At 31.3% G+C, this 14,824-nt stretch overlaps 1 protein-coding gene across 1 annotated transcript in view; it reads left to right on the top strand.

Annotated features, from left to right (window-relative positions):
* LOC107436596 (uncharacterized) overlaps window positions 1–14,824 on the top strand; it is a 111,673-nt gene that overhangs the window by 75,079 nt on the left and 21,770 nt on the right. Inside the window, exon 17 of the mRNA XM_071184101.2 lies at window positions 12,095–12,206. Within this exon, the coding sequence (XP_071040202.2) occupies window positions 12,095–12,206 (112 nt within the window). The remainder of the gene's footprint in view (window positions 1–12,094; window positions 12,207–14,824) is intronic.

The raw sequence follows: 14,824 nt of genomic DNA, 5'->3' as shown, positions 1-14,824 counted from the left end.
TGTTTCTATATTGGGCTGATGCCCCATCACTTAGCATATGAACATGTTTTGCTTCACTTGTATTCAAAATCCACCTAAAAATTGGTTTGAGATGGGCCCATATTGCTGTTGCATCATGTCGAAGTGAGGGACTTATTGTAGCAGCAGAGTTGGAAACTACTTTATCACCTTCTTTTTTGTAATGAACTCCTGTGTACCTGTTGCCTACCACTTCCAAATGCACTGGCTGAATCTCTTCACTATATTTGCAACTATAATTTTCGCTAAAATCAATGTGTACCAGTAGTATTGAATCTGTTGATAATTTTTTTTTCAGTTCATTCATAGTTTTATACTGATGAACTATATTTGCAATATGGACTATATATTTTGGTAAGTTGCCCTCTAGCTCTTTAATTTAATTGGATGTACTAACTTTATATTCTATCTTAATTGGTTTATTAGAAATCTTTTCTTGATTTTTAACAGTATATCTATTTTTTTCCAATATCCACTTTTTGTACTCGATTACTACCCTATCATTACACTCTTTGTAAATTGGCATTTTATCTTTACAAAGACATTTTCTAAACAAACAATTTTCACAGCTGGAATCACAAGTTATTGCTTTTATTTGACATGTTGATAATTTATATTCAGTAATATTAATCTCATAAAGTTTTGAGATAATCATTTCGATATTAGCATGTACTCTACATTTACACGTATCTCTATCGTTAATTGTTGGTTGTTTTTCCCAAAATGGACACATTCGACAAAGAGTAGGATAACTGATTCGACGATTTGAGTTTTCACTTAAATATTTTTTATGTAGATTTATTAGTGTATCAGGAAGCACTCTCTTTTGTTTTTTTATCTTTTTTCTTGTGATGCATTCCTTTTTACCTGAGCACAATCTGAATGCTTCATCAGATTCAAAAAAAGCAACAAAACTTTCTGAAGTTTCATAAGATATGTTATTTTTATTAAATTTTGATTTCACCGATTCTTTATGTTTTCTATATTTCAGAAATCGTTTTGAAAAGCACAATGCTCTGTACTTTTTCAGAATTTTTCCACTTAAAAGTCTATGAAATAACTTTTTTTCTTTGTGAGTTTTAAAAGTAGTTTCCACTTGCAAGCATAGTGCTTCACTGAAAACCAACTGCTTGCAAACTGATGGTGATACTCTTTACTTGCCAAGAAGTTTATTTACACGACTTCCTGGTGTCATTCTGTTTTGCCGCTTTGGTCTTGATTCTTAATTCTATATTATTGCTTTTTGTAACGTTCAGCTCGAGCTTTTTGAACAGATACTTCATGTTCAAGTTTATTTATCTGTTTTTTTTTTCAAATTTGCTCTATTTCTTGCACGTAACTTTATAAATCTAACTTTTCCTGAATCTAGATTATTATGCTCAGAAATTCCTAATGTGTTTTGTTCACTAGAAGGTTCCGGAACATTATTATTCAATGACAAGGAGGCTCCGCCCCCTGCTCGCTAACGCTCGCCAACCCCCGAGAATTGCTACGCAATCCTATGTGGTTCACGACGTGAACCATGGCTCGCTGCGCTCGCTTGCCAATGAACACAATGTTCTAGCACAAAGACATAATATATTATCATCAATGACATAATATATTATCATCAAAGACATAGTATTTTATCATCAAAGACATAGTATTGTACTTATGTAGACGAATTCTACCAATGTTCTTATTGGCTTTTAAAAAAAGTATATTAGCTATTTAGATTGTACATGGTTAAAAAATCAATACATTAGCTAAATAAGAAACATATTAGCAAAATAAATTATCAAATATTGCTTCACTAATATTCTGCATTTTAAAGCGTGAAAATTCAATGCATAAATAAGCGCGAAATATAAAAAAATTCAATACATTCAATACAAACACTTAAACGTTTTTTAGAAGTTAAGGTAGCTCCCAGTAGAAAAATATCAATTCAACAGCGACCTTTTAAAGCATTCTCACTTCAATTAATTAATTAATTCCTAATTGAGTTTAAATTAAATAGTGTCATGTTTTTAGTGCATGAATCTGAATTGAACAACCTGATAATGTTCACTCTGGTTATTGTTATCTGGTTGCTCACTACGTGCTCTTGTGCGCCGAATCCAATCAATTAAAAATGAAAACTGTTGCCAGCGCGAGAAAAGAAATATCATCGGTTTTATTGATACATACATACATTAGTACGTATTAGCGTTTTATATAATACTAGGAGGCTCCGCCCCCTGCTCGCTAACGCTCGCCAACCCCCGAGAATTGCTACGCAATCCTATGTGTTTCACGCCGTGAACTATGGCTCGCTGCGCTCGCTCGCCAATGAACACAATGTTCTAGCACATAGTCATAGCATATTATCATCAAAGACATAGTATTTTATCATCAAAGACATAGTATTGTACTTATGTAGAAGAATTCTATCAATGTCCTTATTGGCTTTTAAAAAAGTGTATTAGCTTTTTTTTATATTGTACATGGTGAAAAAATCAAAACATTAGCTAAATGAGAAACATATTAGCAAAATAAATTATCAAATATTGCAGTTACTCACCTAAATTCAACTAAATGTATATAATAAATTAGTTAATGCTAGAAATTCTGAAAGTTTTAGAAAAAAAATTTATTATTTAAAAATATAAACTTTAAACCCTAACTTTTCCTTGTGAGATATAACCCTCAAAAAGTCTTTCATTTTCAAGAACATAAAAATTTGTTTTATCGCCAATTAATTAATTAATTCCTAATTGAGTTCAAATTAAATATTATCATGTTTTTAGGGCATGAATCTGAATTGAACAACGTGATAATGCTCACTCTGGTTATTGTTTCCGTTTTTAAAAGCGCTATATGTTGAGCCACCTCATGTGACATTTGCCTTGTGACATTTTTAGCAGCAATCATTGGCCGATTTTCTAACGTTGCCATTCGGGGAGTTGTAATGAGGCTTTTTTTTTGGTGCCGTGTAAGAGAAATATATATATAGATAGATGGCACATTTACACTTATACTGGATTCTGTTAGAGCTTGTTTCCTCAATCTGTAGTTGCAAGAGTTTTTCGTCCATTGTTTCCTTTACACCCTTAAATTACGACCAGTCATTTGGGGGGCAGGTTTCACTTGTCCTTTTTCCCTTTTTTTCAGGTATTTAATTCGCTCTTCCTGTTTCAAAATTAAAGAGGAATCTAGTTTTGACTTCATTCGTTCTCTTCTTTTTCGATCATATTCTTTTTTCATTAAACGAGCTTCTTCTTTTGTCTTTCCCATAGTTAAGCTATCTGGAAAATAGATTCTAATATTTCTTAGATTGCTCTTAAAACAGGCATTCTGTATTTATTAAAATGCCTGAACTGATTAATTCAAGATCATAATTATATTATAACTGCTGTCTTATTTCATACTGTGTAGAATTCACGAATAAATTTAAATTTGGCATTTAAATAAAATTCATCAAATTATAAAATTAATATTGTAAGTTCTCCAACAAAAGCTATAACTTATAATTTTTATGCTAATTAATCAGGTTAATTAATTTTTTCATTCAAAAAACTTTTTAGGAATATAACTTCATCAGGTAATATTATATTTTAAATAAAGTTAAATTAAGAATAGGTTAGACTTTAGAATTAGACTTAATACAATATATTCCGCAATTTTTAATTCTATTTTAAGAAAAAAAGAAAAACCAAGAACAAAAAAAAAATTTAACAATATACTCATCTTGAATTATTCCCTCACTTTAGTATCATTCCCTCATTTTATACATTAGTGAGGGAATGACAACATTAATAAAATTTAAAAATAACAGTTAGGCCTAATTGATTTCTGAAATCAATCGCATACAATTATATTCATACAAGAAAGCAAAATATAATTATACACTTTCTCGATAAAGTTGTATCTTATTTTATTTTAAAAAACGACATGAGGGAATGACAAATGTAAAAAATTTTACCTGGTTTGATTCATTCGAATTTATTCCACAGCAAAGCTTTAAGTTGATGGAAACATACTGCAATTTTGTTCTATGATGCCAGTTGTTAACTGTTGAAGTTTTTGTTAAAATATTTTTATTCTAAGAAGATTGCAGGTGATAAGAACATTGTTGCGAGGGAATGATGCGAAACACTAGGGACAAAGTTTGAAATAGTGCTGTGGTAATATTTTTTATCAGAAATTAAATTTAAGATTGATTTTCTGAATTCTATATTTCAATATCCTGAAATAAAAAACACGAATTTGTAAATTCATTTTTTTTATTTCAGAAACAATTTTTTTCTTTTTTTTTACATCAGCAGAGGGGACAAGTGTGGGAATGACATATTGGTATATTTCAATTACCTAAAATAAATAATAAATAAAAATTTCTAATTTTATTTTTATTCTTTAGTTAGCCAGCATTCTGAAAGACACTTTCCCTGAATTTTTTTTTTTTTATCATAAGTTGTAAAACAAACAAAAAATATACTGGGGACATGAAAATGACTGTTTTTGTGAGAATGAGCCAGTTAAATTTTTTTTATTTGTAGGTAATTTTTTCGAAAAACAAGTCATTTTGCCCCACTGTAAAGCCGGGTAAACATGTTAGTGTTATGGAAAAATAAATAATTTAAAAGTTTCCACAAAATTCATGTTTCTTTTAGAGACATAAGTTATCTATTGTTATAAAATATAGGAATAATTGTAAAAGAACACATCTTGATGAATTGTTAATAAATTTAACTGCCTTTGCTTTTACTTTTTTGCTGTAATATAAGGCCGATTGGCTCAAGTCGCAAGTAAAATAGTCATCTTCCTCTTCGGCCCCCAGAGCAGCTTTCGTGGGCCCAACGACGACATTGGATGCATTGAATCCATCCCTCACCACCCTTGGAGTCCGAGTAAAGTTCGTTGCAGTAAATGCAAGCAGTATTGTCATCCTCTTCCCTGGAGTCATGACACATTTGCTCCTTTCGTTTTTCTTTTTTTGGACGCTTTTTTTCTGTCGGTTCTTTTTTAGCATCCTTAAAAAGTTACCTCTTCTTTGATTCGGTTATCTTTCTTTCTTGTTTTTTTCTTCTTCTATCCTTATTTGTTCTTCTCTCCTTCATTTTTCTTTTTTTTTCTTCTTCTAATGCTATCTGAAGTTGAAGCTTGTATGGGGAGCCCGTCAAAATTACAATTTTTGGTTTTCTCTTGTCCTCCTTTGGCAGCGTTTTTCTCTCAGTGTAGGGGGGAGGCATCAGTTCGGAGGCTGAAACACTGAATGATGCTTCGGAAACAAGTTTAGGGTTAGGAGGCAGGGATTTAGAACAACAGGGTAAATTGATTGGTTAGGGTTCAAAAGCTGTTAGATTCGATGGTGTTGATACATTAGGAACACTTGCTGCATGACCTTTAGGGACTCTTGCTGCTAAACCTTCCTTGTTTGTAGAGTCTTGATGCTGCATTTGAGGATTTTCTGGAACTTCCACAGCGTTTTCTTCGGGTCTTGGTTCAGACATAGGTTTATCTGTGGTCAATGATGGCGCGAAGAGGTGTTCTGGAAATATGTCTCTGTTTAGTGGATATTTGCCAGTTTACCTGAATCCATTTGTTGCTGTTTGCATCACAACTCCTTTCGAAAAAGCACTGGTAAAGAGTTTGCCAACTTGATGAATTGTCACTGGCCTGCCTGGATGCATAACCAGCCATTGGCGAACTTCTTGCTGATAGTAGGTGATGAAAAGTACCATGAAGGTTACGGTGCGAACAATGAGGGGGGAAGCACAACAAACTTACATGGTTTACACGGACCATATCAATCAGTTCAAGACTCTTAGTGTGAGTCGCATGACCATAGAGTATTAAAAGAACTGGCTTTTCAGCACTTGGTCTGGAAAACTGAATAAAACTTTTAAACCATGACAGAAAGATATCGCTTTGCATTCAGTCACTATTACAATAATAATATTTTACAATAAAAATTATATTTACAGTAATAATATTTTACTATTATTATTTAATGTATCTTATTTTGAAACCACTTACATTGTAAAATTGAAAATATTATTATTATTATGTAGACTAACTATGTTTTATAAATCAAGGGGCAAAACCGGGTAGTACCTGATTTTGCCCCACCAGGAAGTACCCGATTTTGCCCCGCACGTACAGCTTTCATAAAAAAATGACATCATCTGACTATACATATCGCTACAGACAAGTACTTAGAATGATAATAAAGGTAAATAAATGTTGTACAAAGAGAACTACGTGTCTTTACTCTTGCAGAAACGGGAAAGCTGTATATCCCGTCTACTTTTCCTCAAAAATCGTAAGCAAAAATCACTCAAACTAAATTTTCTTCACAGCAACAGAAGAAGGCAATCTATTGCGTTCCAGTAATGGTCGCTGCTCCTTCTCGTGAAGGTGGAATGTAGTTCCTCCGTTGTCCACGCGATCGCAGCGCCTGCAGAGGCTAGAAGGGGTACCCGGTTTGCACCCGACTTTCCGGTTTTACCCAACTCTCACCAATCTATCTATCTATCTATCTATCTATCTATCTATCTATATATATATATATATATATATATATATATATATATATATATATATATATATATATATATATATATATATATATATATATATATAATATCTAAAATACTACCTTAATAAAATTAAAAGGATCTTTTGAGACTAAACGCAAAAAGAATTATATCTATCTGCAGATAAGCTTATCTGGTTTCTGAGAACTTTAAATTTCTGTTTCACGTACTTAACTTAGCCCTTCGCGTATATAGTAAGTTCCGTTGAATAGCGATGAAATCTTTATTTATAAAATGAATCCACACCGCAATAAAATAGCTTAAAAAACTGAATTCCCATTCAAATTAAGACTATGTTTATATATTAGTTCATCTCCATCTGGTCTTAAGGTCTTCCAGAAGCCGGTTCTAACATCTGGATTTTATAGATCACATGACATGAATATATGTTACCCTTTAAATAGTGTACACTATATTTTGGAAATGAAACGGTAAAGATGTGTCCCAGGGAGCTCTGCTCCAATTGTATATAAATTGTAAATAGATTCCTTATTCTTTACTGAATAAAAGCATAGAAAATTCATTATGTTGTCATCCTTATAGAAAAGGATATTAAGAAAAGTAAAATATGACTGTGAAAATTGGAATCCACAAAATAATGATTAATGAAAAGTCACGGCTTAAGAGTTACGAGAAAAAACACGAGAACGAGCACTACACACACACACACATATATATATATATATATATATATATATATATATATATATATATATATATATATATATATATATATATATATATATATATATATATATATATATATATATATATATATATATATATATATATATATATATATATATATATATATATATATACTAGAGAGCTCCGCCCCCTGCTCGCTATCGCTCGGCAACCCTCGATAATTACTGCGCAATTACATTTTTGTTCACATCGCGAACAAAATCAAAGTCGTTTTCCTGGAGCTTAGCTGGCAATTTTTCTGCACCAACATCACATAGAAAGAATATGATAGAATTGTAAAATGTCAGAGGTCCTTAATATCATCATTATAAGCTTACATAAAGCAATTTTAATACAAATAGTATTCAAAACTTATATAAAGCGAGGGAGCAATATTTTTTAACACATCACTATAGAGCATTGTTTCTCAACGGGGGCGGTAGAAGTATGCTGAGGGGCGGTGAACTTGTTTTGGGCAGTAAGGGGGCATTGTGTATTTTATGGGCGTTAAGGGGGTGATGAGCATGTTTTGTCATTCAAATTTAATTTTGAAACTCCCAAATAAAATTATTAAATTACTATTGATTTAATAAATAAAATTAATATACAACTAATGTTAAAAGAAAGATTAAATCAATATATTAAACTAAGATTATCCGATTCACCATTTGTACCAGCAATAAAACAAACTTATGTGATCTATATTCTCGAATTCGAGCCAGCGCAAGTCAGTTTTTCTGCCTCTGACTCATACGAGCCATTTGGCGAAAATTGAAATGCCTGTGCTTTCAGTATAAATGTTTGGTTTGACCCATGTTTGTTATGAAGGTTTTCGTTAGCTTCCTTTTAGTCTCCCCCCCCCCCCAGTTTCAATTCAATTCCACAGTTTATTTGGCTAGGTTCGTGCGCGAATCAGTTCTTTATTGTAAGTTATTTATTAATTTTGAAAAATAGTTGATTTTCTTTCACAGATTGTATTTTGCTGTCTCTAACGATGTCGATAAACAGAAAGAATTGTCGTCAATACAGTGTCACGTGCTTGAAGTTCGGATTTGTTCTATCGCCGTTAAAATCTCAACTACGAGTGTGTTTACTTTGTTAGAAAGTTTTATCTAATGAGGCAATGAAACCTTCCGTTTGCAGGAGCATTTGCAAAAAATTCATCCCTACAAACCAAATAAAAATCTGTCACTTTCACGAACATCAAGCACAAGTCTCTGATGGCACCTTCGGTCTCAGGCTTACTAGCAACCTCATCACAAAAATGCGATGATAGTTTGACAGCCTCTTATAATATATCAAAATTAATAGCTAAATCTGAGAATCTTTCATACCATCGGCGAAGAGTTGATACTACCGGCTGTCAAGAAAATTTTGGAAACAGTTTTGCACCATCCTGCTGCATCCAATGTAATCAAAAATATCCCATTAAGCAACGATAAAGTGCAGCGAAAAAATAATGAGATGGATGAGACATTGAAGTTTCTTTATGCTAACTTTTGATATCCAACGTATTTTCCCCTCACGTTTATGAGTCAACCTTGCCAAGTAATGAGGCTTTACTGTTGGCATGCGTCTGGTTTGTTAAAGAAAGAAACATTTTTCAAGATATGGTTTTTTCCAGGAAGCTTGATTGTAAAAACCAAATGTAAATCGACTTTTAATACTATCAAAGATTATTTTAAACAGAAGAATATTCCTCTTGCGAATATTATCTCTTGCCATTGATGAAACTCCTGTAATGGTGGCACCACATCGTGAGTTTATCGCCTTTTTGAAGAGGGATTCAACGACAGCATTTAGTTAAAAAAATCTCAGTAGTCGTTTACATCAGTCATTGCAATATGTCAAGCTCTGCTGTTAACAAAATTCGCAGTAATGCTCTCAACGATTGATTATTCACAAGCTGTGTATAAAAAATACAAGCAATGAATTCAATCGTTTGCTACTACACACTGAGATTCGCTGGCTTTCCTAAGTCGCCTGTCTTAATAGGTTTTAGAATCTTTTCGACTTTGTACTTGAGTTCCTCGAAGTCAGAAATGTAGTTCTGAGAGACAAATTGCTAGAATTTAAGATAGAAGTTGCATACATGATCGATTTATTCGCAAAATTTAATGGTGTTGATTTACAACTTCAAGGGTGCAAACTCAATTTGACCACTACAAATTAGTTTTTTCTGCCTTTCTAAAAAAATCATTTTGTGGAAACAAAATTTTGATCGGAATGAGTTTAGCCAATTTCCAATCTAATCGGATCTTAAAAAGAATAGTTAAATTCCCTCTGATGACACACAAGAATATTGCTAACACTTTGAGTCTTCTATACACATGGACTTTTCCTACCGTTATAAGGATGGTTTGTCCCTGGAAGTCCCTCAATGGGTAATGAATCTTGTGAATATTGAAACAGCACAGGTTCAGATTCAGGAGGAATCGGCCGGACTTTCAAGGAATGAAACGAAACTTTGAAATGGTGATGATCTCACAGAATTTTGTTTGGCTTCAAGGTAACACCACTCGTAAAAAATTGCTTAAAACTGTTGCTTCTTATAATTCAGCACCCCCTCCACCCCATTTCTCAAAATAACCAGATTTTCGCAAAAGAGGTGGGGGCGTTGCAATTTTTTTTTACTCCTTAGGAGGGCGGTAACGTTTAAAAGGTTGAGAATCTATGCTATAGAGCATTAGCCAGAGATAAATCTCCGTATCCAAAGCACGCGTGGGAGAGCCTAACTCAGGTAGACTATATTTGAGGGTGCCCCTTGATTCTCGCCTAGTTGCGATCGCGGTTGATCGCCAAGCTGGGCGATGTTGAAATCCAATCGTGATTCTGATTGGTTTAGATTTTAGCGTTATTTTTAAATGTTCAATGGTATGTGTAATTTCAGAAGTCTGTTAGTTCTACGTTGGATACTGCCTGGTAAGGTAACTTTTGCTTCTGGTCAATAAGATCAAAGGTATGTGGGCAGTCATAAAAAGGGACTTTAGGAAAAAATGTCATCACCAGTCCGGTACCACAGATGCCCTTTTCGATTCGTATTTCGCCGAATTTATGTGGCGATGGAGGTACGCAGAAGCTATTCATAATAAATTTAGACAGTATCTAACTGCTATTAGGGAATTCTGTGCACCTAAATCTGAGGATATTCAAGCTTAACGAAGAAGTGAGTTGTTTTTTTTCTTTTCTTACCATGCTTACTCCATTAATTTTTGTTTCGATTCAAAATGCATTTTATTGGGTTTATTAATTTTGCTTATATCGGGTTCATTGCAATTTTATAAAGTTTTGGCCGATGTTTTGTTGAGATTTTCAAATGTTTTATTGAAATATCATTATATTTTGGCAGCCATTCCTGTTACCACGGTGTTCCGCGCAAACAGGATTGGCGCCAAACATAAGTCACCAGTTTCGCCAAGGGGCACCCTCAAGTATATTTTTACCCCTAACTCAAATCGTTGTTCACGGTGATAGATATTCACAAAGATATTCACGGTGATCAAATTCTTATAAAAGATATAAGTATTTTAAAGTAAACTCTGTTCAATATATTTCACACATTCAATACAAAATAAAAATCACAACAAGATTTAGCTGGTAAGTTTAGTTGTAACACTTCTGCAGACGGCATTATTAAAAATTATTACTTTTTCACACACATGCGTTCTCAATTTTGATTGGCTGTTTTGTGCGTTACTAACCTGAAGTCTTCTGTGATTGGGTATGTGTTGTCATTGCACTCTCTTATATATATATATATATATATATATATATATATATATATATATATATATATATATATATATATATATATATATATATATATATATATATATACGATTATTGAAAAGATTTAAGGGAAGAAAAAGTGTTTATTTCACGCATATTAAATGATTTTTTATCAGTTATCGCGGATAAATCTCGATGATTAACGTAAACGTGGTAGCATAGGCCGAAGTACTATTTCTAAAGTTATGTAAAGCCAGGCATTTATTTTGTTCCCACCATCAGAAAACTAGGGAAATCTATTGCTATTTTGCGTAAATTTCCAATATAAGAAAAATAGAAAAGTTCCTCGTGATCTCTGCATTATATAAGGTTAGATTCTATATAAAGTAACATTATCTAGCTTTCGCCGTAATATTATTTTGCTTCGATTTTGGCGATTTAAAATATTAGATTTTATATTTTTTGAAAGTATCGTTCATCTTTTTTTTTGGCGTGAATAATCAAGAGAAAATTTAGACGGTAGTAGAATAATTTAGCAATATAATTTAATTTAGTTTTCCGTATTGTTGTGAGGCAGTAAAACATGGAACATTAGTTATCGTGATGTTCCGTATCGTTCTCAATATGGTTAATTATTATTCTGATAACATTAGCTACAAAGAAAAACGTGCTTTGTTTCATTTGAAAACGTTACAACCACAGGGAAGGGAAGGGCGACAAATAAATAGGCAAATAATTGTGTCGTTATAGGCCTTTAATTTTCTCAAAAAATCTCGTAGTGTTGTTCAGTACTGTATGATTAATTTGTTTTCATTCCTTCCTCACAAAAAATGGGTATTCAGCTATATTTTTATCAAAGAATATGCCCGCATTAGAAGATTCCATCTCTTTAACAATATATGATCTGGATTGCCTACTTTCTTATGCCACAGGATTGCGTCAGAAAATGCTTAATAATTGTTAACTGAAATACGTAATGAAATCTATCCTTAATTTTAGGACATTTAATGAGCTAGTTTTTAGATCATTTTATTAAACAAATATTTTTAGAGAATATCTCTCTCTGAATTTAATGAATTTTATTCATGCTTTTTGTGTTTTAGGAATGCTATAATGAATGCCAATTAAATATTAGCTTAAAAGACATTGGTTGCCTTTATCAAAAGATGAGACCATACTCAATGGAAAGCATTATCTGTCCTGATGCTATAAGTGGTACGTAAAATATTAGAATTTAAGCTATTTTTTATAATTTTTTGCGCACATTGTTTTATTTTTGATAACTAAGAATTAGCATCTTTAACTTGGAACCATTTCTGACCATTAACTTGTTACTTTGCTCAAGTTTAAGTATCCATTGAAAAATTGAATTGATTATTAAACATATTTAAGTTGCTTTCTCTTCCACAAATAAGATTAAAACCTGGTGGCCAAAGTTACCTTGTTAACCAGGGTAACAGTTGGTCTTTTCTTTATCTTCTTTCGAACTCTATTGAAATGTATTAGTCAGCAAAAAAATATTTTTCAGTAATATTTTTTTTAAATTAAAAGCTTATTGGTATAACATAACAAATTTGGTGAGTACACTACAGTTATTTAATATATTTGCTTATCAAACAAGTTCATATAATAAACAAAGCTCACATTGTTCATGAAACTGATCTAAGTTCTAAATCATTTAACGAATCTTTTTGGCGGTAATTTATAATAGCATATTAATGTAATTTATATAAGAAATACAAATTCTGAAACATTTAACATATTAAGATACCGATTCAAATACATTTACCGAAAAATGTTGCGCAATATGGTAGTTTTATAGAATTGCGTTATAATAAAGAAAAAATCATTATTTTAGTTTCAATCCAATCAAAATACAATAAAAATTAAAAGCATATCAATGGCGTAAGAAAATAAAATATTAGATGAACCGGACAGTAATGACGTTTCGCCTCATTAAATATTCGTTTGTCTTAAAAACCAAATCATTATTTTTCTGAAACCATTTCTATTCATTTTCAATCCGACACCGAGGGTGAATACATTATTGATAAAAAATAAAATTTTGAAAAGAAATATCAAATGCACCAAAATTTCATTACTTTCCAGTCCACCTAATACTACAGGTAAATACTTTTAAATTAGGAACAAAAAAATACTTTTTTCACCTTATTTCTGTCGGAGGTCCTCTCTATTATCAGCAGATAGCAGTACAGTCCGCAAAAAAAAAAGATATCACCCTGAATAACTTTCGTTCTAATGATCGGATTTTCACGAACTAAAAGTCAATCTTAATGGTTCCTGGGGGTAACCTCAAATATGCTAATTAATTAGTGCTAACTATTAATTAAGTTACGAAATCAGACACAAAAACGCACTTTCTCTGAATAAACATACATTTTTTTTACATATTTGGATTTTTCATCTTCAAAATATAGGGGGTAGCCGCAATCTGGGAAATGTGGTCCCCATAGTTTGGTCAGGAGAGCGATTCAAAGTTCGGGCCCCTTAATGTTAATTTCCCTTTTTGCGTTTTCAGTCATATTTTAAAAACTAATGAAGCAATTAAAAAAAATTGCACTCACTCATAAAACTCATTTACCCAAAGATAATTTCATGAAAAAAATAATTTTTAATAATTATTTATTATCTTTTATTATTTAATTAAAGTGAGGATGAAAAAAAGTTGAATTATAAGGTATGAATTTTTTTATATACTATTTTAATCAACATATTTTTCAATTGAAAAATCTAAAGTTTCAACTGTTTTTATTTATTAGAAGATGAGAAAAATTAAAATTACTTATTTAAAAAAAATAATTTGGCGACAATGAAGAAATGATTAAGTGGGGCGATAAATATTAAAATATGATAAACTTACGAGGAACTTAACTTAGCGCGCGTAGCGAAAATTTCATTCATTTTTTTTTCGCTATTAATCGTTTGCAAATCTTTTTATTTTTTTAAAACTATAAAATACAATGTTTCTTTTTTTAATAGTCTAAAATTCTATTTGCAATTTAGCAAAGAAATTTGAATAAAACATCCTATTGAATAAAAAGCATTTTATTCAACGAATGTCGAGTTTTATAAAACCATGCTTCTGATAGAATATGATTATACACCAGATTGTGCTTATTTAATGTGATTATTTTTTAGTTTTTAGATTTTACTTCTCAATAACAAATACAATTTCAATAGTATACATACGTATGAATAGATTTGGAATAAAATATTTATCAATTTCTTGAATACATTTTTTATAAATATTAGTAAAAATACGTAGTAAACATATTTAATCATACCTCACATCATCGCAAATTTCTCAACATCTTATCTATCGTCTTAATGTTAGAAGTAATTTTTTAATCACCTGTCCGGAAGTGTTTCGCAGAACTATTTTACCAACTATTTAATTAAATTTTAACGTTCTTAAAAATCTTATTCTTTACCCTACTACGTTTATTATTTCTTCATTAATATACTAATCAATTTTTTAGTACTTTAATTTAAGTTTTCTTTAAAGTGAAGTTATTTTAAATCATAGTCAAGCTTTTTTAAAAAGAATTACTGTCTGCTAGCTAAGAATAAAATCTTGTTAAGAAATAAAAAACATTCCACTGTTTACAATTATTTAATACAAAACAGCTGATTATTTGCTAAGCATACTATTTTTTCGAAAAAGGAACATGAATCATTGATAGTCTTTTTTTTGTTTTGTTTCTTGTGACTTCAACATAGATTATCTAAAATAGTGTTCATGCTTTAGAAGTCACTACAAGGAGTCTAAAGATACCTGACATAAAAAACTGTCGAATACGTAGCCAAAATTT

The sequence above is a fragment of the Parasteatoda tepidariorum genome, chromosome 10 (genome assembly GCF_982258835.1).
Source record: "Parasteatoda tepidariorum strain Cologne lab strain chromosome 10, Ptep-v5.0, whole genome shotgun sequence".
In the NCBI taxonomy this organism is placed as follows: Eukaryota; Metazoa; Arthropoda; class Arachnida; order Araneae; family Theridiidae; genus Parasteatoda; species Parasteatoda tepidariorum.
The sequence above is the reverse complement of the archived record's forward strand: the minus strand, read 5'-3'. Positions and strand labels throughout refer to the sequence as shown.